General features: G+C 47.7%; 1 protein-coding gene across 2 annotated transcripts in view; it reads left to right on the top strand.

The window, feature by feature from the left end:
• Positions 1–23,819, top strand: part of Sptb (spectrin beta, erythrocytic) — a 131,223-nt gene that overhangs the window by 43,755 nt on the left and 63,649 nt on the right. For both annotated transcript variants that reach the window (XM_021178696.1, XM_029484833.1), the window contains exon 2: positions 15,330–15,531. In XM_021178696.1, the coding sequence (XP_021034355.1) occupies positions 15,384–15,531 (148 nt within the window). In that variant the 5' untranslated portion in view covers positions 15,330–15,383. The remainder of the gene's footprint in view (positions 1–15,329; positions 15,532–23,819) is intronic.

Below are 23,819 nucleotides of genomic sequence, written 5' to 3'. Positions count from 1 at the left end.
GAAGCAGGGCACCTGGCTCTCGTTAAGGGCCCTGCCTGTCTTAAGAAAAAGATGCATTTGCTCAGGGTGCTTCTTCCAGAAGCCCTGAGATTTTAGACATTGACTCCATCTTCCCAAGTCTAAGGTAGAGAATCTGGTTTTCTGACTGGAGAGATGGCTCACAGCGGAAGAGAATTTGACTTCCAACTCCTGGTTTGTCGAGCTGCACTGACATTAATAACGTGTCTCTCGTCTGTATTACAGACTTATGAGGGTGATCAGGGAGAAATGGCTTGAGAAAACTTTCTAATAAATATCATTTACATTGGACAATAAAAATGACCACTCTATGTTCTCAGATGTTTCTTCTAAAGACTTTTCTAGCTTCAAATATTCTTTCCTGCCTCTGAAACCCCACTTTATTTATTGCCATTATTTATACTTATTCTGTCATTATTAATATGATATTTTAGATAACTTGGACATAGGGAGAATTAAGATTTATTGTTTTAATGAGTGCTTGTGCATGTGTGTGTGTGTGAACATGTATGTGCAGGTACCTATAGAAGCCAGATAAGGGCCTTGAATCCTCTGCAGATCGGATCAAGTAAGTATAGTAACCCTATCCCCATGTGGGTGCTGAGAATCAAACCCTGGTCCTTTGCAAGAGCAGTAAATGCTCTTCACCTATGAGTCATCCCTCCCACGCCCAGAATCCTTCTCTATACATATTCACATTACAGTATCTAGCTGGAGAAAACTCTCTCTTTATGTAAAACTAAATTATAATAATTGTTCTAAATTATTATTGTCGGAGCAGTTAATAACAACGTGACTGCTAGAAGTAAGTATTCTGTAAATGTGTTTTAGTCTTTTATGTTTATTTATAATTTTAGCTTCATTATTTTATTTTGAGGTTTATTCAGGTGTAATTTACATGCACATTCTAAATTCTGGATTATATTTCCATAGGCTTGGTAAATATTCATGGCGTGTGAGTACTCGGCAGTGCCCAGCATTCCCTCATGCTTGTTAGCAGCCTGGGATCCCAACTCTCACCCCTGGCATCACTGATTGGCTTCTGTCCCTATAGTTTTGCCTTTTTCCAGAGTGTCACATACATCAAATTATGTAACAGGAAGCCTTCTGATTCCATCCTTCTTTACTTACTGTAATGCATCTGTGACTCACCAGTGTTGTGTGTTTGTCAAGGCTTTTCTATCGCTTGAGTAATATCCGACTTTGTGAATGTTTCCAGTTGGCGAAGCCATTCTGCATGAGCCGATAAGCATTTAGGTTGTTTCCAAGTCTTGGTTGGTAAAGTCACTATAAATATTTGCATAGGAGTTTTGTGGGAATGGTTTTCACGACTCTTGGGTAAATGCCTGGGGGTGGGATTGCTAGGTCTTGTGGTAAACGCATGTCTAATCTCAGCCTCTGTTTTCTGTCTTCGCTGCACACTGTTCTGCATATCACATGTGAAGTAAGGGAGCCTGGGTAGCCTAGCTGGCATCCTGATCAGTCCAGGGCTTTGTTTGTTTGTTTTAGATAAGCTATTTGAATAAGCAGATGCTGCTATCTTGTGGCTTTAATTTGCATCTCCCTATGAGGTCACTCACCTTTTCCTGTGTGCTTCATTGGTCATCCTCATGCTTTGTCTGGTGAGGCATCTTTAGAAACCTTCTGCTTTCCCTCAGCTAAGAGGTTTTTTCTTTTTCTTTTTTCTTTTTCTTTCTTTGTTTTTGTTTGTTTGCTTTTTTTTTTCTTTCCAGACAGGGCTTCTCTGTGTAGCCCTGGCTTTTCTGGAATTCACTCTGTAGACCAGGCTGGCCTCAAACTCAGGGAGATCTGCCTGCCTCTGTTTCCCAAGTGCTGGGATTAAAGGTATATTATCGACACTATCCATCCAGGTTTTTTATTTTTTATTTTATTTATTTTTTATTAATGAGTTTTGAGAGTTCTTTATGTTTCTGGTTGGAAATTCCTTATTAGACGTGTGTTTTGTAAATATGTCTTCCCCTGCTGCTTGTTTTTTTCATGCTTGGCAGTGTCTTTTGAAGAACAGATGATTTTAATTTGGATTATACAACCCAGCTGGATTAAGCTGACCCAGGTTCAGCTCCCACCATCCTCAAACCCAGAGGTCCGCCTACTTCTGCCTCCTGAGTGCTGGGATTAAAGGTGTATGTCACCATGCCTGGCATTTTTTTTTAACTATCTTAATAACTTTAGCTTTATGGTAAGTCTGAAATGGAGTAATATAAGTTTTCTTTTTCTAACCTATTTTTCCATTTAATTTAAAACCAGCTTGTTGATTTTTACCAAAAAGTCCTGCCAGGATTTCATCTGGTAGTGTGTCGAGTTTATAGATCAGCTTTTGGAGACTTCACGTTTCAGCAACATTGATTCTTCTAATCCCAGAGCACAGCATTTTTCTTTAGTTCTTTGATTTATTCCATGATTTTTTTCTTTGCTTTATAGTTTTTTATCATAAATATTTTGTATATTTCGATCTAAGTAATAGATTTAGGGATGCTATAGTTCATAGATATTTATTGAATTCATACATAAACAGTTACAGACGACTGGTGAGTGCTTGTCTTAATTCTGCAATCAAATATAAGATGCTAGAGTGGGACTGGGAAATCCATCCGGTCTCTCGGCTATGGTAAGGTGCACAGTGACGCTAAGTCTGAGTGTGACCCTCGGGGGCCAGCGCTCTAGCCTTCAGTCTGGACTCTCCCAGATGCATTTTTAAACCTTGGACAACTCCTGCTCCCTAATCAGGTTCTTTCTCTGTGGTGGCCAGTCTTTTGTTCGTTTGTTTGTTTGTTTTTCAAGACAAGGTTTCTCTGTGTAACCCTGGCTGTCTTACAGTCTGCCTCTGCCTCCCAAGTGCTGGGATCAAAAACACGGGCCACTATTGCCCAGCAAAGCATTCCTCCTTATTTTGTTTTGTTGTTTTGGGTGGTTGTCTTGTTTTTAATTTATTTTTATCATATATGAATTGGTGTTTTGCCTGCATGTGTGTCTGTGTGAGGGATGTCGGATCCCCTGGAACTGGAGTTATGGACAGTGGTGAGCTGCCGTGTGGATGCTGGGAATTGAATCCTGGTCCTCTGGAAGAGTGGACAGTGCTCTTAACTGAATAACCTCTCTAGTCCTATCTTGATTGTCAATTTGATTGAAGTTAGAATCACCATGGAAACAAATCTCTGGGTGCATCTGAAGATTATCCAGATTAGGTTAATTGAGGTAGAAATACTCACCCTAAGTGTGGGTGGTACCATTCTGTGGACTACTGTCTGGGCTGAAAACCCAGGAAAGAGAGAGCTAATTTAACTAACCCAGCTTCCTGCTTAGGATACAGTGCAACAAGCTGCCTCTGGCTCCTGCTGCCTTTTGCCTTCCCATCCCACTAGATTGCGCTCTCAAAACCTTCTTCCTTAAGTTGTTTTTATCACAGAGACAGGAAAAGTAACTAGACCAGAGTTACAGCGCAAAGCCAGAATGAGGAGTCCATACTTGACAGCGGCAGGCTGGGTGTGTGCAGCTGGCTTTCTGCAGATACCGTAGACCACTACCTCCCTTGCATTATTTGAAGGTGGCGAGTAGCCTGTCCGGCTAACCATTTCTGACCCATTGGCCTGGCTTGGCTCCAAACCTGCCTCTTTGGCGTTCCCTCCTTTGAATCTTCCCAGTAAAGTGATCGCAGCTCCCCTCTCTTTACAGTTTCAGGGCCTTAGGTTGTCAGTGTCAGTCTTGCTTGGTTGTGGGAAGGTCAGTGGGTCTGAGGAAGGAGGAAGGTGCTGGAGGGACCTGGCTTTAAGGCAGTTTAGAATGGACACTCAGAAAGAGTGGAAGGGAAAAAAGCCCAGGGAGAACAGTGGACTGGCAATAAACTCTGCTTCCAGTTTCCCTTTATCTTTATGGTGAGAGCGTATTGATGGAATTCACAAGGTGGAGAATACGCTGCGGCATGTTGTTTTGTAAATAGCAGCTTGGGCTGTGTAGCAGTATACGGTTTCTACATCGTGGTCGGATAACTTCTTATAATCTCTTCTGCAAGTTTGTGCAGTAGATGTTGGTTGAGTGGACTGGAGGAGAGTGCAAAAGGAGCTTTTCTTCCTCTCTCACTGTGTAGGTAAGGAGAGCTTCTTGCAGCAAGAAGGAAGCTTTCCACCCTAGTGGTCCGGGAAGGCATTTCCCTCTCTCTTGTGGCCCTGGTTCCTTGGTTCTAGGAGCTTAGGGGCAAAGGTCAGAGAATGATGGGGAGGAGTCTGATGCCTAAAACCTGGAAGAGGACTTCTGCTCAGTCCTCAGCGTCACCTAAGCAGAAGGCTGGCTGAGACATGCATCTCGACTGTGTGAACAGAAAGGGGAGCACCAACACATGGGTGTGCAGAGTAGCTGTGCCATAGCAGCCCAGGGAAACTGAGGCACAGAGTGGTTAATCGACTTGCAGAACACAACTACTAAGTACAGCAATTAGGATTCCAAGCTAGGTCTTTTATTTTGACAGAGTATGGTAATAACAGCCATAGCAACAATGATTTCAACAATGATATTTAAGTTTGTTCTGGTGAGCACGCAGTAAGTGGGGATGTATACACTAAGATGTGTACATCTGCCGGGCAGTGCTGGCGTATGCCTTTAATCCCAGCACTTGGGAGGCAGAGGCAGTCGGATTTCTGAGTTCGAGGCCAGCCTGATCTACAGAGTGAGTTCCAGGACAGCCAGGGCTACACAGAGAAACCCTGTCTCGAAAAACCATATATATGCATATATATATCTTAGTTATTCTGGGTTCCCGTCTGTGATGGCTAGTGTTGATCATCATCTTGTCAGGATCTGGACTCACCTGGGAGGCAAGCCTCCAGACACACATGTGAAGGATTGTCTACATTAGGTTAGCCTCTGGCTGTGCCTGTGAGGGATTATCCTGGTTAGGTTAACTAAGGTAGGTGGCTCCACCTTCTGAGGTTGGATCCTAGACTGGATAGAAAGGGGAAACGTTGGGACTGGAGTGATGGCTCGGTGGTTAAGAGTACTGACTCAGAGGTTCTGAGTTCAATTCCCAGCAACCACATGGTGACTCACAACCATCTGTGATGAGATCCCATGCCCTCTTCTGGTGTGTCTGAAGACAGCTACAGTGTAGTGCATTCATATACATGAAAGAAAGAAAGGAAGAAAGAAAGAAAGAAAGAAAGTTAACAATCTGTTTCTGTTTGTCTGTCTCTGTCTATCTTTGTCTGTCTGTCTGTCTGTCTGTCTCTGTCTATTTTTGTCTCTCTGTCTCTGTCTCTCCTGACCATGGATGCAGTGAAGCCAGCTGCCTCAATCCTCTACCACCCTGGCTTCCCCACAATGGTGGACTATACAATCCGACAGTGAGCCAAGATAAACCCTTGCTCTGGTCAGAGTATTTTATCACAGCAACAGGCAAGTAGTAGCTAAGGCATTCCTAGCCCAAGCTCTGCTTCACAATCATCTAGAGCAGTGGTTCTCAACATTTCTAATGTCACAACCCTTTAATGCAGTTCCTCATGTTGTAGTGACCCCCCAGCCTTAAAATTATTTCATTGCTACTTTATAACTGTCATTTTGCTACTGCTATGAATCATAGTGTAAATATCTTGATATGTGACCCCCAAGGAGGTCACTACCCAAAGGTTGAGATCTGATGAGCCAAAGAGTTTGAAATTGCTCCTGAGGAGTGTGGCCAGCAGTGTGACTTTCATAAGCTGGTGGCTGGTCCCCTCCAGCAGAGCTCAGGCCAAGTGGCTACATGCTCGTGTGAAGGCCCGGGAGACTGGGCGAGGCAGGAGCTGATGCCAGGCCTCAAGAAGTTGCACTTACCTCTGCTTGAGTCTGGAGCTGCCTCTTGCAGATAACTTCCTAAATGTCCCCAGAGGATGGCCTCACGAAGTCAGGCTCAGTGCCCTGGCCAAGGATGGGAAAACCCCTTGGCCAGCACTTGTTCCCTCAGGAGTCCTTGTGGGCCCAAACTAAAAGATGAGCTTTAATTGAGTTATTGTAAAAGCTCCAACATGAACGAATAAATTGGCACCCATCACTTATACATTATTTAAAAGTCCGTCTTTTAAAATAGCTGCTTTTGTTTGTGTGGTGGAGATGTTGGGGTTGAAATCATTCCGTGACTGGCATTTCTGTGGCACGAGGAGGGAGACAGGAAAGAGTTCTGCGTGAAGTGGGGAAGGCCTTCCTGTCTGGAAGCACCCAGGGAAGCTGCTGCTCTTCTCAGTCTTGCGAGTGAGGTTGCTGAGGCTGGGACTGGGTAAAGAGGTTCATAGGGCTTGGGCCTCAGTGCCGCTGGCCATCCCTTGAGCCCCACGGTCTAGCAACAGAAGAGGGGCTGGGAGCGTGTGATGACTGAGGAACAGGAGCAGCAGTGACAGCATCGGATATCGATGACCAGTCCTCAGCATGACGGCATATGCCATGTTCTGAGCCCCCAAACAGTATGTCCTCTACAGGAGGACTCTTATCGTCCTAGGGCCATTTCCCAGTCTTGTGCATGTGTTCAGCAAGCGGCTTATAGGCCCCTTGGTGTGTATGGCCTCGTGCTGGGGCAGCACACTGCTGGTAGCAGCCGCCCTCATCATCTGCATGCTGTAGCTTGCTAAGGACAGCCTTCACCTCCTTGTTTCTATCTATACTTCTCAGCTCTGAAAGGCCCGACTGGCTCTTGGCCTTGCTGTAGCCTGCTGGGTTTCCTCTTAAATCAATTACATGTTTGTGTCCTTGGCAACTTTGTCAAGAAGGGGGAAGGCAGGGGATCGGGAAGAGTTTTGCTTGAAGATGGAAAGACTTGAGTTTGTTAAAACAATGGTGGAAGGAGAAAAGTCTAGACGTTTGCATTAGTTATATTTTGTTGCTACGAGAAACAACCCTGAGCAAAACTTTCATGGAGGGAAGAGTTTATTTTGTCTTACGACTTCCAGGTCATCATCCATCACTGAGGGAAGTTGGGGCAGAACCTCAAAGCAGGAACCTGGAGGCAGGAACTGATGCAGAGGCCATGGAGGGTGCTACTTACTGGCTTGCTTCCATGGCTTGTGCAGCTTTGCTTTGTTGTACAGCCTAGGACTGTCTGTCTGTCCACAGTGTACTAGACCCTGCCCTATCAGTCATTAACCAAGAGGAGGCCCCACTGACATGCCTGCAGGCCAGTCTGATGGAGGCATTTCCTTAAGGAGGTTCTCCCTTCTCCGAGGACTCTAGTTTGTATCAAGTTGACAAAAACAAAGGAGTACATACAACATTGGTGCCAGGGACTGAGGGGTGGCAAGTAGGGAGGACTGTGTGGATGTCTGGATCTACACTGGCCTGCCCTTGGCAACTGAGGTTGAGGTAGGGAGGAAGACTGGGAAGGAAGTCACAGCTGGGCTCCTACCAGTTACTGCCCCTTCCTTCCACTAGGGCCCAGGAGAATGGGTGGGAGAGAAAAGGTAACCCAATTAAATTCTGAAAAACTGCTCTATATTGAATTTCTAAGTGAAAAAATGTGTTCATTGTAAACATAAAAAAAGTGTGAGGAGAGAGACGGCTGACTTTCAGTGTGTGGATATGACACATGGAATGTGCAGGCACAGGATACATTGATCAGAGTCAGCACAACGGAGAGATGCGCTCAGCCCTAGATGCCGTTGTTGATTAGATTGTGTTGCTGGAAGCTTCCAGAGGTGGGATGTGTTCTTATGAGCGGTAGGTTGAAAGGCCTGAGCATAGGAAGACGTGAAATATTTTCCAAAGCCAGGCAAGAAGTGGCAAGAGCCTGGCGTAAAGAGAGCTTTAGAACATGAAGGGATGACCAATGAAAGGCACTCTAAAGTCAGATGTGAAATAACCGGCCTTAGTGCTGATAGATTCCACATGAATGCTTAGTGCACACAAGTGGGGTAACTGGGGCATGAGAACATGAGGTGATGGGTATGGTGAGGTGGAGGTCGGGGGCTCCAGAATGAGAGTCGGTCTCAAACAGGCATTGAGCACCTACTCGGGTCCCAGGTACAGCACAGCACTGAGTGCTAGGATATGGGTGTGGCTTGGCCCGCCTCCACGGAACCCACCACCGTCCAGGCAAGAGAGTAAACTTGGGGAGAAGTCAATGACAGATGCGTAAATGCAGTTCTGATAGTGGATCGGACGACTGAGACCAAGGATGGTGGGGAGAACTCAGCTTATGTAGTGTGCCCAGGGAGGACGGCCACAAGGGAGTGATCTCTAAGAAGAGTCTGGGAAATGGGACAGAGACAGACATGTATGGTTGCTTCAAAAGCTATTCTCTGGCACCAGCACACACAAGGGCCCAGAGGTAGGCTAGACATACCAAGTTTGAAGAGATGAAAGAAGGCTTGGGTGTTACATGTGCAGATGGGAGATGAGCTCAGAGAGGGAGGCAGGAGAAGCCAGACCTTGCCAGGTGTTAGGGCCATGGAGGCGCTGACTTGTATTCTACGCACCACTTGCATTTCAGGCTTATGACTGTTAGGCGGTTTCCCTCTATGGTTATGGCAATCTGAAAGCATTAAGTAGAAAACTTGAGAAGTGAATTTGTAAGCTTTAGCCTTTGCTGAGCGACATGATGAAGACTTGCAGCTCCTACTCGGTAGATGCCAATCATCCTATCGTTCTGCATTTGCCTATCCACGCTGTGTATACTCTCCACCCAGCACTCGCTCACTAGCCTTTCTAGTCAGGTTGACCTTCATAGAGTCATAGCTAAAGTTTAAGTAACTCCTAGTCTGCCGAATGGAGCCAACATAAAAGAGTATGCTGGCAATTATATATATATATATATATATATATATATATATATATATATAATATATTATATAACTTATATAATATAATTTTATTATAGTCATAGTTTTATAAGCATTATTATAGATCTGTATCTGTAGAGAAAACCACTCTATCTAGAGTTCAGCACTAAGTGAAGTCTTAAGCATCCACTTGAGAATCTAGAACTATATCTTTCATGAAGGGTAGACTACTATATTTTATAAATTTAGTATATCATTAAGTAAAAGCTTTATTAAGGCCTTATTTGTTTGTTGTTTGTTTGTTGTTGAGACAGAGTCTCACTGTGTAGCCAGGTTGGCCTGACACCTAACTGTGGCCCTGAGTTTATGGCGATCCTTCTGCCTCAACCCCCTGAATGCTGGGATTCCTAGCGTGAGCCATCATAACTAACTTCAAAAATTTTACAAGACTTTCCTGAAGAAGCCATGGGGATGGTACCGCAAACTCCCATGTGTGTCTCACTCCAAGTCAGCTGCTAGAACTTTCTCATTTGGTTTATTTATTTCCTACAATCCTAAAACAGATTTAAGCAAATCCTAGATGTCATGTCTTACTCAATGCGTACTTCAGCATTGTTAAACTATGCAGTAGATTTATGTCTTAGTTAGGGTTTCACTGTGTTGCTGTGAAGAGACACCATGACCACAGCAGCTCTTTTAAAGGAAAACATTTAATTGTGGCTGGCTTACATTTCAGAGGCTTAGTCCTTTGTTATGATGGGGAACATGGCAGTATGTAGACAGACGGGTGATGGAGAGTAGCTGAGAGTTCTACATCCAGATGCAGGCATCAGAAAGGGAGAAACTGAACCTGTCTCGAGCATTTGAAACCTCAAGGTCCACCCTCAGTGGCACACTTTCTCCAACGAGGCCACATCTCCTAACAGTGCCATTCCCTATGAGCTTTGGGGGCCATTTTCATTCAAACCAACACAGTTTAGTTTTCTTACATAATCACAATATCATTATTGTACCTGTTACAATAGACTATAATTCCTAATTGGCATCCAAAACTGAGTTTGTTGTTCAGATAGCCTCGATTGCCCTAAGATACAAAACATCTTACACATTATTTACTTGTTACATCTTCTAAGTTTCTTTTGATCCATGACAATCCTTAATTCCTGTCTCTTCGAAAACAAAACAAAACAACAACAAAAAACCTACCTCGTCTCTCTTTTTTTAACTTTATTTACTTTGTGAGTATTGGTGTTTTGCCTGCAAATGTCTGTGTATCCCATGCACAAGTTACAAATAGTTATGAGCCACCATCAGGGTGCTGGGAATTGAACCTGGGTCCTCTAAAAGAGCAGTCAGTGCTCTTAACCATTGAGCCATCTTGCCAGCCTTGTCGCAGTGACATGAATTGGAGGAAACTGAGTCCGTCGTCTGCAGGACGCCCCGAGCTCTGGATTTGGCTCCTTGCTTTCCTATCTCTTGATTTCCTGTAAATCCTGAACATGGGAAGTCAGCCCTGAAGACTTGAGTCTAGGGCTCAACGGTTTTGGCAAGAAAATCACAGGTCGTAAGGTCCGTGTTGTGCACACAGTCTAGTCCCATTCTCAGGGACACTAGGCGTCCTATCATTTGATCCTTTTTATTAGAAATATTTAATTATTTGAAATTTGTTATTTCAATCTATTCTTGACCATTTCCAGTGTTGGAGCGTCTGTTTTTTACCTCCTTGCCTCCTGCAGCTCTCTTCAGAGAAGAGAGAAGTGAATATGGGCTGGGGACCTCCTAATGAATGAAGAAAGAGTGGGCATTTTACCTTTTCAGCCTTACAGCTGAGAATAAATCAGTGTTAATCTCAACAAAAACCTGAGTCTGGGGAAGCAGGGCTGCAGAGCATCAGTTTTCTGTAACTGTTGCTATTGAGCCTAGAAACACTGAGACATTATCTTTGAAGACTATGTGCTGAAAGGTGTGGGATCTGAAGTATTCTGGATTTTTAAAAAAATATTTAACAGAATAATTGCACACACATAACGAGAGTCCTGAGGGTGTCCAAGCCTTCATACATATGAAATTCATGTATGTTTCCATGTGCACCTTACACACATAGCCTTAGGCAATTTTATGTAGTATTTTTTTTAGTGACTCCAACATCACATGAGGTCAGGTATGGGATTTTCCAATTGCAATCTCATGTCAAAACTGAAACAGCTCCAGAGTTTGGAGTGTTGTAGAGCAGGGATGCTCACCTTTCGTGTAAGACTGTTGTCTCTTCTCCCCTCTTGTTGTTCCCAGTGGAGCAGGACGTGAGTTCTGATAAACACTGTTCTGAAAAACCAATCCCCGTCAGAGCTAAGTTAGAGCTAAGCAGCACCTGTTCCCAACCAAATCCCTGTAAGGACTGGCAGAGCTCAGTTAGCACCACCCCACCCCTGCTCCAGCCGCAGCAGGGTGACCAGAGACAGTGCTTAATAGATTTTTCCATGATGAGGGCAGGCATGTTGTAACTTGTGGGCCTGAAGCCCCTGCCTAATGACAGGAACTGCAGCAGCAGGGATTGCGAAAGGCATCGCCAAACAGGAACAGTCAGGAATGAACAACCAGTACATTGCAGAACATCACAAATGCATAGGCATCCTTGATGCTGGCGACTACAGCCTTGGAGCTCTGAATCCTAAGCCACACCCTGTCGCTGTGGCCAGGCTGGGTTGGCATATGAACTGCACAGTGTGGCAAGGCAGAGAGCACTCCAGAAGGAGAAATGCTGGTGGCTTTCACCTGCTGGAAAGGCCACTTACAGGTGGCACTTACCTAGGCCTCCATCCTGCCCCATGACGCTGACACTCCCGTGGCCTCCTGTTCTGAGAGCTGTGTGTTCACTAGTTGTAACCATATTGAGACTGGAGATGACCAGGAGACAGTGGGACTCCTGGGGTGAATGGCATCTCACTGGTTCTCGCCTTACTTGGGTGTGTGTGTGTTTATGCATTTGCCTTTTCTTTAAGGTGTCTGTACATATGCAACCCATTTATGAAAGGAGTGGGTAGGTGGGCATGCTCCCTTGTTGGAGATGCATTCGCCGAAAAGTAACCAAGGGAACTACAGAATCTAATCTCCTGCCCTGGGTTGCCATAGTATCAAATAGGTTAAAAGCAGGTTGGGCCTCCTCCTCCTCCTCCTCCTCCTCCTCCTTCTTGCCTTTGAGGGACCTGGGGAAGAAGCGGGAGTACTGGTTACTATTGGGAGACTGGAACTGGAGGAGAGTCTATTAAAGCTAACATAAACCATAACTCAGACCTACAGAGAAAACACTGTAGCCCCCGGCACTTCCTCGGGTCCTCATTGATGAGCTGGGCAAAGCACTTGAGGCTCACATTGTGAGGCCTAACACCCGTTCTAGAAGCAGATGGGTTCCAGGATGTGTGAGAGGTGGCTGTGAGCGGCTCCAGGATCAAGCACTCTGAGCTGTTATAGTCACATGGGCTTTTCAGTGTTGAGCTGTGTAGGCAAGCTCCGTAGGGCTTGTCCTGCAATGTCACCTGGAGACAAGGAAGGGATAAGGATGACTCTGGAGATGTGACAAAGGAGACCCGCCTACTCTTTGATAAGAGGTTTGGTAGCTTAAGATCTTTGGGGTGAAATGGGAGTTGTATGCTCAAGCACCACCCATATGACACCCTCTCTCCTTTTGCTGACAGGGGCATAAGGTCCATGTTTAGGCTTGTATGGGGGCCTCCACGAGTCATGGAAGTCCACTCTGCATGCATCAGTGACTGACATCATCAAAGCTTTGATCACATCACCCCATTTCTAAGTTCCCCTCAGATGACAACTTGAATGCCACTTCTGTGGCTCCTGGTTTGATCAGATGTTTTCCCGTGAGACCCCATCATGTGCTATTCTCTTTAGCTATAGTGGTTCTTCTGGCCGGGCCTTTGAAGGGTCCAGGTGATGGTAATAGGAGGGACCTGGGTGACACCAAGAAAGCACTGGATTGAATTTGGTTTCAGGCTCATTGTCTTGGCCTGGGGTGAGGGGTGTTGCTCATTTCTGGAATCACCATAGGTAATCCATCCTCTCTGAGACCATCTTTGCCTCAGCATGTGGACACACCTCACCCACCAACCCTTGACTCTGGCAAAATTGCCACCTGGGCAGGGGCTAGGGAAGGTGTCAGGAGGAAGAGACCCCATTCTCATTTCTTCTGTGGTATCTATCCCCAGGGACCTGGTCCTTCTGTTATCAAGCAAGCAAGCAAGCAAACAAACATACTAGACTCATTTGTTCAGATACACAAATGTATTTCCCCACATTCCTGGCAGAGCCACTGTCTGGCTGCTGTCCTCTGTGAGCTGCGGTCTCAGGAAGGATGGTGTTTTTAAGCAGGATGAATTGCTGTTGTGTCCCTGATCTCCTGCACCCAGGGCCATCAATCTTGCCTTGCGCGCTGGTTCTGCTGGTCTGCCTACTTGGGCTCATCTTTCTGGGGCAGACTTATTTACGAAGCCATAGCTAAGGTAATCTCACTCCCAGACCCACAGCCTGGGCCTCTCTCAGCCACTCTTAAAAATAGCCTGGGATGAAGGGAGTGAGCCAGGGTCTGGTTACCTCTGGGGCTCAGAGGCGATCTTACCTCACATCTGACAACTTGGCCCCTCTCAGGGGGCTACTGGATAAGCTTGTGGCTGTGCAGGTGGTGGTCAGCCTGTCAGCCTCTGTGGTCATTGCATTCCTCCGGGGAGGCAGTGAAGGCTTGAGGAGTAGGGAAACCCTTCCCAGCTGTCTCTGCTCAGACCATCGAGAGGACAGCCCAGCCCTAGAAGCAGCTAGTCCATTATGGAGAACGGATTGTTCAAAGGGACAACAGTAGTCTTGAGCACAGGCCTGGCATGGTGTGGGGGATACTGTGTTCAGGATAATGACTGGCTTTCCCACTTTGCACGTTCTCTTTGCCCTGAGCAGTAAATCCTTCGTTCAGCGCTAGCATCTGGGACACACTCTCCCAATGGCCCAATTCTCTCTCCCTATCCCTAAGACCATTCCGGTCAAGGGTGATAACAGGACTCCAGCATGGCCTGTTGTCTAAGCCCCCACAGTAGTGGTAGACGACCTTGGGGAGGCCTCATCCTGTGTCTTTTCTCCCTTGTGCAGTTAGAAATGATAATTTTGGCTCCTGACTTACCTCAAAGGGATGTGGTGGGATTGATTTATCAGACTGGGAGACGAGAGTCTGGAGTGACTAAGTCTGAAGAGTAAGGTCCAAACACTGCAGTCGTGCTCAGAGTGGCGAGCAAACATTGTGCCTCCTGCCTGTGTGAGCCTCCTGGGGACTGTGTCGGGGATGTGAGCCCACGTGTTGGCATATGTGAAAAGATGGTGTATAGTTTACTAGTTATTCATATTTGTTGTTTGACCGCCTCCCTGGCCTTTCCACCCATGGTTACTCTCTTGAATGGGAAGGCTCTGGGCCCCCATTCTGAAGTACAGACTTGAACTTGGAATTTCTTAAGTTCCCAGGCACAGATGAGAGAAGGCAGCAATTTTCCCAAGGCCATGGACATTGGTAACCAAGATGGCCGCTGCTGCCACCTCCTGTCTCTCTTTTCTCCCCAACATCTCCCATTCTCCAGTTACTTGCCGGCTCCCTGGTTCTTGCTGTTGCTTCTTATCTTCAGTGTTGATATTTCCTTTCGTTTAGATTCTTGTCCCTTTCGACCCATCCTTCCACGAGTGCCTCCAGACTTCCTTGGAAAGCATTTGCCAATCACGTGGCTCTTCCTTTTTCTCTTGGCACTCAGTCCCTAACATACCCAGTTCTCCTTATGTCATGGCGTACAGTGCCTGCTACTGCTACCCTGGCTCTCTGGGCTGCTTGGACTGGTCAGGGATTCAACAGGAGACCTTATTCCAACAACTGCTCACACTTTCAAGAAGAAAACAAAACAAAGCAAAACAAAAAGAACAAGAAGAAACTTGACTTCTTCTGTTGTTAAGGGTGGAGTCTCAGTGATGGGGCTGGCGGCCTGATAGACTCAATGTCTCCACCCCCACCCAACCCCACACTGGTTCCGTGTAAGTCAGACCCAGTCAACTGCAACTGTCATTCCCCCCTCCCTCACCTGCCTTCGTCTCCACCCACCCCCAGGCAGACTTCTGATCTTAGACCATGACTGAGGTGTCTCTTCCTTGAGTGCCCATCCCACACTCCCCAGCCTCTGGCTCCCAAGGGAGCTGTCTCTTAAGCTGCTCCAGTACCTAGGCAGCAGCAGGTTTGACGGAAGCTGGCTCACTGGGACTGATGTCTCCACCTGCTGGCCGTCCTGACCCTGCCGCATGCAGCTCTCAGCCTGTCCCAAACACTGCCACTGTCACAGCCAATGCCGCTGTTACTCCTGCTGCAATATTTTGTAATACAGGACCCTGAGACCTCAGGGGAAGAAACTGCCCTGACAGTGCGTGGCTTCCATAGGATCTGCTTCTGTTGGACTTCCTTCATAAGTCTCCACCGAGAAAAAGAGCAAGGGGCTTGGATGCTAACCCTTTGCCTGTGTTGCTGTCCTCTAGGGACCCTTCCATGAAGACTGAGCCAGGCACAGCTGCTAAGAAGAGCCTGCTGACATGACATCGGCCACGGAGTTTGAAAACGTGGGCAACCAGCCACCATTCAGCCGGATTAATGCCCGCTGGGATGCCCCCGATGACGAACTGGATAATGACAACAGCTCAGCCAGGCTTTTTGAGAGGTCACGGATCAAGGCCTTGGCAGGTACTGCTTGGGGCCATGGGGGTCAGAAGGTTACAGTCATAATCCTTATCAGGTCCATGTCCCTCCTGGCTATGGTGGAGCCTCTGTATGTGAGCTCTCATATGGCAGTGTTGGGAACACCTTTGCCAAGTTCCGAGAGCACCCTTTCCCCAGGGAGTACAGGCTTCAACAGCTTGTCCCAGAATCCTCCACTTCCTCCCAATTGTTCAGAGAGTCAGGGAAATGCTGACATTGGTGGAGGGTAGGTTCGGCCATCTGTCTCTGTTCCAAGTGACCTGGGACTAAAGTGAAAAATGTGAGTAAGGAGTGTCTGAGGGGCTACACAGGCACAAGTTCAAGAGGTGACCTGTGCCCTTAGTACCCTGCCTATATGTATGGAGAGAGCAATTATCGTTGCTTCCTCTGTGGTCCCAGTGAAGGTAGGAAATTGTAAACAGAGAGCATTCTTTCCAGTCTGCCTTAGGAAGGACATTTCGGCATGAAGCCTCTCATCTTGAACTAGGGTTGGATTTGTGCTTAGCAGTGTCTTACTGATTTATTCATAGCTGGATTATGAGAACAGCTCAGCCAGGCCCTTTCAGATCAAGGCCTTGACAGGTACTGCTCAGGACCATGAGGGTCAGAAGGTTACAGTCGACTCTCCCCCCCACACACACACACACATACACAGATCCTTGTCCTTCCTTGCTATGGTGGAGCCTCTGTTTGTGAGCCCTAGTATGGCACAAGGCTTTTCCTCCTTCGAGAGTGTGGTGTGTGTGCGAGTGTCTGTGTGCGTGTCTCTGTGTATGTGTGTGTGTGCACACATGCTCATGGCAGGGAATATCTTAACATCTCTAGTAGAATGACTTCTCTGCCTGCTAGCTGAGATCTGCTTTTTTAGGACCCGCTCCCCCCTTTACTAACTGCTTCTATTGTCTCCCTGGAACTTGACTCAAGAGAACTGACCCTAAATCTTTGGCCAATAAAGAAACTTGGAGCTCTATGGGCTGTGTGGTGGTGTGTGTGAGTGGGAGGAGCTAGCCTTTACCTGACTGGACCTGAGCACCAATCACTGCCTGCTGCCGTCTTCTACCTTGCCAGAAAGTCTCAGGCTTTCCCATAAGCACTTTTGGCCTTGACAAAGATTCTTTGTCTTACGGCCTTGCTTAAGTTGTCTCTTCCTTTCCTTTCCACTTTATTCTCAGACACCTTAGTTCCTGGGAAACCTGGAGACAGGAGCAGGGACTTAGGCCCCTTGGGAATGGCTTCTCACTCCAAGAAGGGACTGTGGCATCTCCTCTCTTTTGTCATCATAGGACTCGACCCATGATCTGTTTCACAGCTAATGTGTACATGTGTGTATATGGGTGCACACATGCACACACATACATATACACACACTGGAAACCTAGGTAAATTTCATTTTAGTAATTATATGTTGTATGGCCACAAAGTTTAAATCTATCCTCCCCCCCCCCAGCTAAACATGAAAGGAGAGTGGGGGAACCGCAGAGATAAATTCAATATAGCATCTGTCTCTAAGGACTTATAATCTAATAGGGAAAAAAGAACTGTGCTCACAATTAATTAGCATGAGTGGAACTGGAGAAGAACTGTGGGGAAGGCACATAAATTAAATAGCAATGAGAAAGCAAAGGAGATGATACGCAGAGAGTCAGAATGTGGGGGCATTTGCCAGGAGCTGGGCGGTGAGGGCCCTGTGGAGTTTGGGAAATCAGAAGTGCTCGGAGTAGCTCCAGTTGGCCCGGGGAAGGAGGCGTTTGCTGGCTTCCTCCTGAGAGGTGATGTGGAATGATCTCTGCTAGAAGCTATAAAGCTCTAGGAAGGTCCGCTGGGAGTTTCCATACTATTTGAGTCCAGGGTATCACTCTTCTGGGAACTATGGACCCTTAACATTTGGGGGATTATCCAGGATTTGCTGGAGACCCCCTGACCTGCTACAGGAGTTGAGTCAACTTGAATAAGAGTAAAGAGAGGAACGTGTCAGCTCTCCCCAGTTTTAACTTCTTGATCATTTCATCTTCAGTTCTCTTTGGAGCCATCCTGGTGGGACAGGCGGAGTCATCCTTTCTAGCAGGGCCTCAGGAAGTGGAAGCTACATTTGATGTGATCATATGCCATATCACAGGGTCCCCTTGCATGTCCACCTGTAAGAGTATTAAAGGCCAGAAGGCTTTGGCCCCTGCCTCTTCGTGCGTCTGTCAGGGTCATGTGCTAGGCTGGCTATGGGCTGCCATTCTCGTTCTGCTATTGACGATCTAGAGCGTAGGAAAATGTCACAGGTTCAGCTTGGAATCCCCACCTTCCCGCTGTTGCTCTTGCCATGGAAGAGCGCTAGCTGTCCTTCCCAGGCTATAAAGTGGGTGGCAGTGCTTTCCAAGGTTGTGGAGATCAAATAAGCTAAAGTTTATGAAAAATGAAAAAGCAATAATAAAAAAAAAGCCTAGCGGCCTAGTGAATAGTAGATTTTATTGGTCTGAAGAAAGCTCTCTATAAATACTTGCTGTCCTTTCTCAACCTCAAATGCCCAAGATCATCAGCTTGGTTACCTTGGCCTGTTCCAGAACGTTTTCTTCCTCCTTAATTATCCCTTGCCTCCCCTACACACATGCACCCTTTACCTGGGGAAGCTGAGGTTGGAAGAAACAGACTCCTAGGGTCTCCAAAAGCCACTGCACTGTCACTCGGATCCTGTTCCCTCTCCCACTGTCTAGGTAGCTTGGGACTACAGAAATTAGCCTAAATCTTGGGCATGGGCCCCATGTCTCTTCAGGAAACCGGCTATTTCAAGACCTTTGCTTTTTCCTCAGCACTCAGAGCCCAGGGAAGCAGACTGTGGTGAGCTTCCCCAGATGCTCTCCTCAGCATGGCAGACCCTCTTGGTCCTTAGGTTAACAGACCCCCATCTTTTCGTTCTCTCAAGTGCACTTCCCGTCAGTGTTCGAGAATACACTCCCTAGTCTGTTTTTGCTTCAGTGTTGGTACCCCAACCCCCAACCCTGCTAGGCCTGACTAAACAAGCCATCTGGTTACCCTGCCCTTGTGTATAGAAACCTTGAGCTTGCTTTAGAGTGAATGACTTTTAAGGTGTCTGACTAAAGTGAAGTAGGGGATGGGAGAGAGAACTTGGAGAGGTGACACATTTGACCTTGGAGGGGGTGGGGCAGAGGAGAGCTGGGCATACAGTGCTGGAGCCCAGAAAGGGTATTTCCGGCAGGTCTGTAAACATACTCTAAGTTCTTCAAGTTTGTCTCTGGCTGGCAGCATTTGCCAGGCTAAGTGATGGGCAGGCTGGAGGCTTCCTTCTGACCAGGCTTTGCTGGGTTGTCTCTGGTGGGGTTACATTTCTCCCTCTGGGATCTGCCTCAAGGGATAGAGGAAGGAAACAGCTGGAAAGCCAAAAGCCATGTCCTTCCCAAGGTTCCAGCCTTGGTGTTTCAACCGACAGGCTCCAAGGGTCTCAGAGAGCTAACCCTCACTGTCACAGGGATCCTGCTCCCTTCCACTGTTAGGGTCACCAACATGTGATCGCCTGAATGGGAGGCAAAGTGCTGAGGACGGCAGGGAACTGTAGCAGTCAGCGCGCTGACCCCTGACCCCTGGACTCGTTCCTCACACCCCCCTGCCTGCACCCACACACTTCCCTGCACTTGGTCACATACCCCAGTGACGATGCCTGCCACAAATGTGGCCCTGGTGGAAGAGGAGGGCCAGAAAGAAAGCAGCACAAAGATGCCCCAGCAGGGAAGTCCGTGTGGTGACCCCCTCCTGATCTGCCTTCCCACAGTCCTCCTCCTTCCTACCCTGTCCCCTGTCCACAGGCACACAGCTTGGCTTCCCGCACCCCATATGCCACTCACTACATGATTTACGTGATTTATGGCCCTTCCACACACAGAGATGCATCTCAAAGGTGGCGGCACAGAGAGCAGAGCAGTCCTGCGTCTCCTGTCTCCCGAGGGGCCTGTGAGGAGGAGTGGCTGACATGTTCTGCCTTTCTAAGTGTTGACCAGTGAAACGGTTACTAAGGGAGAAACTAGACAGAGCCCCTCCTTTGAAGCAAGAGCCTGACATTGTGCAGCTGGCTTCACTTTGCCTTTGGGTTGCATATCCAGGATGCTTCAAAAGAGAGGCAGGCTTCCTTTCTGTGTTCTCTTTGTAATCGCCTCCCTGACAGTGGGATGAGGCTGCGCAGTGAGAACGAACAATGACGGTTTAAAGAATGTAACAGGGTCATCCGTGCTGGGGGCAGGGCACAGCAGGCTGCGTCCCTGCTCCGATGAGCACTGTTGCTGACCCACAGTGCCACGCCCTGAGGGTTAGTTCTATAACTAGCAGACATGCCATCAGAATCTCAGGGTGGCAGCCCTCCGAGTTCACTGCTCCTGGCTCCTCCATGGCTGCCCTGGAGCCCTCCAGAGAGGGGACAGCATGCTTGGTCTTTACCTTGGTGGCCGGTGGCTTTTAGAGTCTTCTTAAGAGATGCCTTAAGACCTCCCCTCAGCTGGCTTTCTCCACCGGTGCCAGGATCCTGTTGTTCCTAGTGACCCAGAAAGGGCTTTGTGTCCAGAGGGTGTCTGGTTTCTCTTAGGGAGCAGGATTTTAACTCAGTGGGTGGACAGCCACTGCTTCATGACAGCCTGTTGGTGGCTTCAGAAGAAGCAGCTGCCACCAAGACATCAGTTCTTCATGGTCACAGCACCCCTCCAGCTACCTGTGAGCCCGGAGGTGGTGACACTTACGACAGCTTTTAAAGTGTTGAGGGTTTGGGATTTTCTTGTTTTGTCTTCTCAGATTTCAAAACATTTAGAAATCACATATTGGGAAAACATACTAAATATCTACTCATCAGCCGTCATTTTAATGTACTATCAGAGGAAGGAAAGTAATTGGATCAGCAGCTTCCTCTTGGAGGTAGGCAGTTATGAAACCGAGCCCCAGCCCAGGCAAGCCTCTGCACAGATGAAACTTCCCGTGCCGTGTGCTCCCGGGAAGCCCAGGAGAGGGTAACGTCCTGACCGTGTTGTCTGCCTTGAGTGTCGCTCTGTAGCTCTTGCCCACCTTTTTATTGAGTCAGTGTCACTCACTGGCCTGGAGCTCACCAGTTCCGCTGGGCTGACCAGCTAGAGAGCCCCCATGAACGCACCTTTCTCCACCTTCCCAGAACTGGGATCGCAAGTGTGTGCCACCATGCCTGCCATCTTTACATAGGCTCCAGAGATCTGACTCAGGTGCTCACTTTAATCCAGCAAGCGCTGTACCAACTGAGCCTCTCCCAGCTCCCCACTCTTGATGAAAGCTGTTCATTGTTTTTGAGACTCTGCAGAACCAGGCTGTTCCCTTCATATGGGTGACTACTATCTATCATTGTGAGGAAGCTTTATCAAATATTAATGCACGGAGGTTAATAATAAGATTCTATTCTCTCCCCGTGCCGTGCAGTCTGAGTGAGCCACGTTAGTAGCCTCCTCCATCTTTGGGACATTCCTGTGGCTTGTCAGCTTCATTCCCAAGGGCAGGCTCCAACGCCAGGCCTCCTAGGAGCAGCCACATCCCACCCCAGATCCCTGAGGGCTCCCTTGCACGCTGCATGCTGAAGAGGTGCCGAGGGCGTTGTTTTCAGAGCATCTGTTCAGTGTGTTCATTTTTCTCTTTTTATCATGTCAGTAAGAGAGAATGCTAGCGAGGCTGCTGGCAGAGGCGTCTGGGAGCACTGTGCATCCCGACACTTTGGCTTTCAGATGCTGGAAACTGGATCAGCCAGGAAATCTCTCACCTTACTGTCCAGTGAGAGAGGGTCAAATAATCATACACATGATCAAATACACACACACATAGAACACACATATCACTCACACACCTACAACACATACATACACCCCATACATACATACACACACCATGCATATATATAACACATACACCATACACACACTTCACACACACATATCACAAACACCACACATACCACAATACACCCCCACATACATGCCACATATACACACATACCACACACATACATACAGACACACACATACCACATACACACATACCACACATACACCACACACACACCTCACACACACATGCCACAAACATCACACACACCACACATACACCCCCACAATCATGCCACATATACACACATACCACACACATACACAGAGACACACACAGACACACACCACACACATGCCACACACACACACATCACATACACACATACCGTGTATACACACACACACACACACACACACACACGCGCGCGCGCGCGCGCGCGAGCGCGAGCGCACGCATGCACGCACACATGTGCGCACACATGATTCTGAACACTGGGAAGGTTTCCTGGAAACACTATAAATTTATAGCATCAACCAACCATTGCTTACAGCTCAACCAATCCAGCTTGCTGGAGTCAATGCATGAGTTAGTGGTAGCAGAAAAGGGGGGGCATATAGGAGTCATCTCTCAGAAGGCCTTAGAAGACATAGAGAAGTCCTGGAAGAAGGCAGCAGGAGCCTCAGGAAAAAGGTAGTGAAGGAGAGTATTTGGAACAGGAATGGCAGATTGAATGAATGGTCAAAGGGAGAGGCAGCTGCCTGAGAGATTGGTGTGCTCGGGATACCAGGGATGGAGAACAGGGTTGCTCCCACCAATCAAAGTATTTTAGCAAAGAAGTGGTATGGTTAGTTTGAGTTTGAGGTGGTTGTTTTGACCTGGGGACAGAAGGTATGGGGAAGCCATGCAGAAGTCTAGGAAAGGCAGATGGCTGTTTGAGCCACGAAGGCCACCACATGTGGGGAGAAAGTGACTCATGCTGGCAGTAGCTGATGTTGTCCTTCCAACGCTGCTTCTTCTGTTCTGATGCTATGTCAAGTGACCTTGGTACAGCCACCTTCCTGCTCTGTGGAGCTCTGGGAGCTCTCTGACCTCTAGGAGCTTGAGTTATGATGCTTCAGGCTCTCCCAGTTCACCTACTTGGGAAGCCACTTATCACCAACATCACTGGCAAAGGTCAGAGTGCCACTTTATCAAGACTGATGGAGCTTTAGGTCCTGGCTTGGGGAAAGAGAGTAACCTTTTTAACAAATCATTAGGTCCTCCAGAAATTCCTGCCTGGGCTGGGACTGTATCCTAGACCATTCTGACTTGTAGCCTTGCATCCCAGGGAGTGCCAGCCAAGTCTAACAATAGCTGGCACCTGGAAACAAGTCTGTGTGCACAGGCTTTACCCAGGTTGTCTCCACCACCCTTCAAGTACCCTGTGACGTGGGCAGACAGAGCTGCTCCCTCATCATTTACAGACAGGACGGAAGTGACATTACGAATCACGGTGCTGTGTAGCCTGAGTCCCCAGGTTGTCTTCTGTATCCCTGAGCCCTCTGTGGCCCATCCTGCTCTACATCTCAGTCCGACACTTATTCCTGTTTTTCTCCTCACCTGCAGCCTCTTGAGGTAGACTAAACATGGCCAGTACACTGGACAGGGCCATGAGAGGAGGGGGAAGGCTGAGAGAGGAAGAGAGAGGGAACCAAGGAGACCCAGAGAAAGAGCCAAGAGGGCAAAGAGGGCACATGGCTGAAATGGCAGGGTTGTATAGCAGTGAGAAGCTGGTGGAAGGGAGGCCCACAGGCTGGAGAAGTTTAGGGTAGGGGTGGAGTGAGAAGAGTTGAGAGAAGCCTAGAGGCCAGCAAGGGTCTCTGTTGTAGGTGTTTGCAACGCTGAGGGAGCCTGGAGGCCAGCATGCACTTTGGTCTGCTAATAAACACCACAGTTCGACACTTGTCCTGGTTTTCTTTTGTATCTGATAGTTGCCCACTGGATTAGCCAGTGTTCTTTAGAGGAACAGACCTTATAGAATGAAGCTCTCTATATAAAAGAGATTTATTAGAATGGCTTACAGACCGTGGTTCAACTAGTTCAGCAATGGCTGTCTACCAACGGAAGGTCCAAGAATCCAGTAGCTGTCAGTCCACGAATCTGGGTGTCTCAGCCCGTCTTCAGTATACACCAGCACCCCCAAGAAGCAGGCTCCAATGCCAGTGAGGGAATGGACTGGCTAATGAAGGCAAGCAGGCAGAGAGAACAGGGTTCCTCCTTTCATGCCCTTAGGTCACCAGCAGGAGGCGTGGCTTACATTAAAGGTGGAACTTCCTACCCCAAACAATCAGATTAGAAGTGGGTCTTCGCAGCATTTTCAACAAATGGTGCTGGCACAACTGGTTGTTAACATGTAGAAGAATGCGAATCGATCCATTCCTATCTCCTTGTACTAAGGTCAAGTC

Source organism: Mus caroli, chromosome 12 (assembly GCF_900094665.2).
Source record: "Mus caroli chromosome 12, CAROLI_EIJ_v1.1, whole genome shotgun sequence".
NCBI classification, from domain to species: Eukaryota; Metazoa; Chordata; class Mammalia; order Rodentia; family Muridae; genus Mus; species Mus caroli.
Note: the sequence above shows the minus strand (reverse complement) of the source record. Positions and strands in the feature narration are given on the sequence as shown.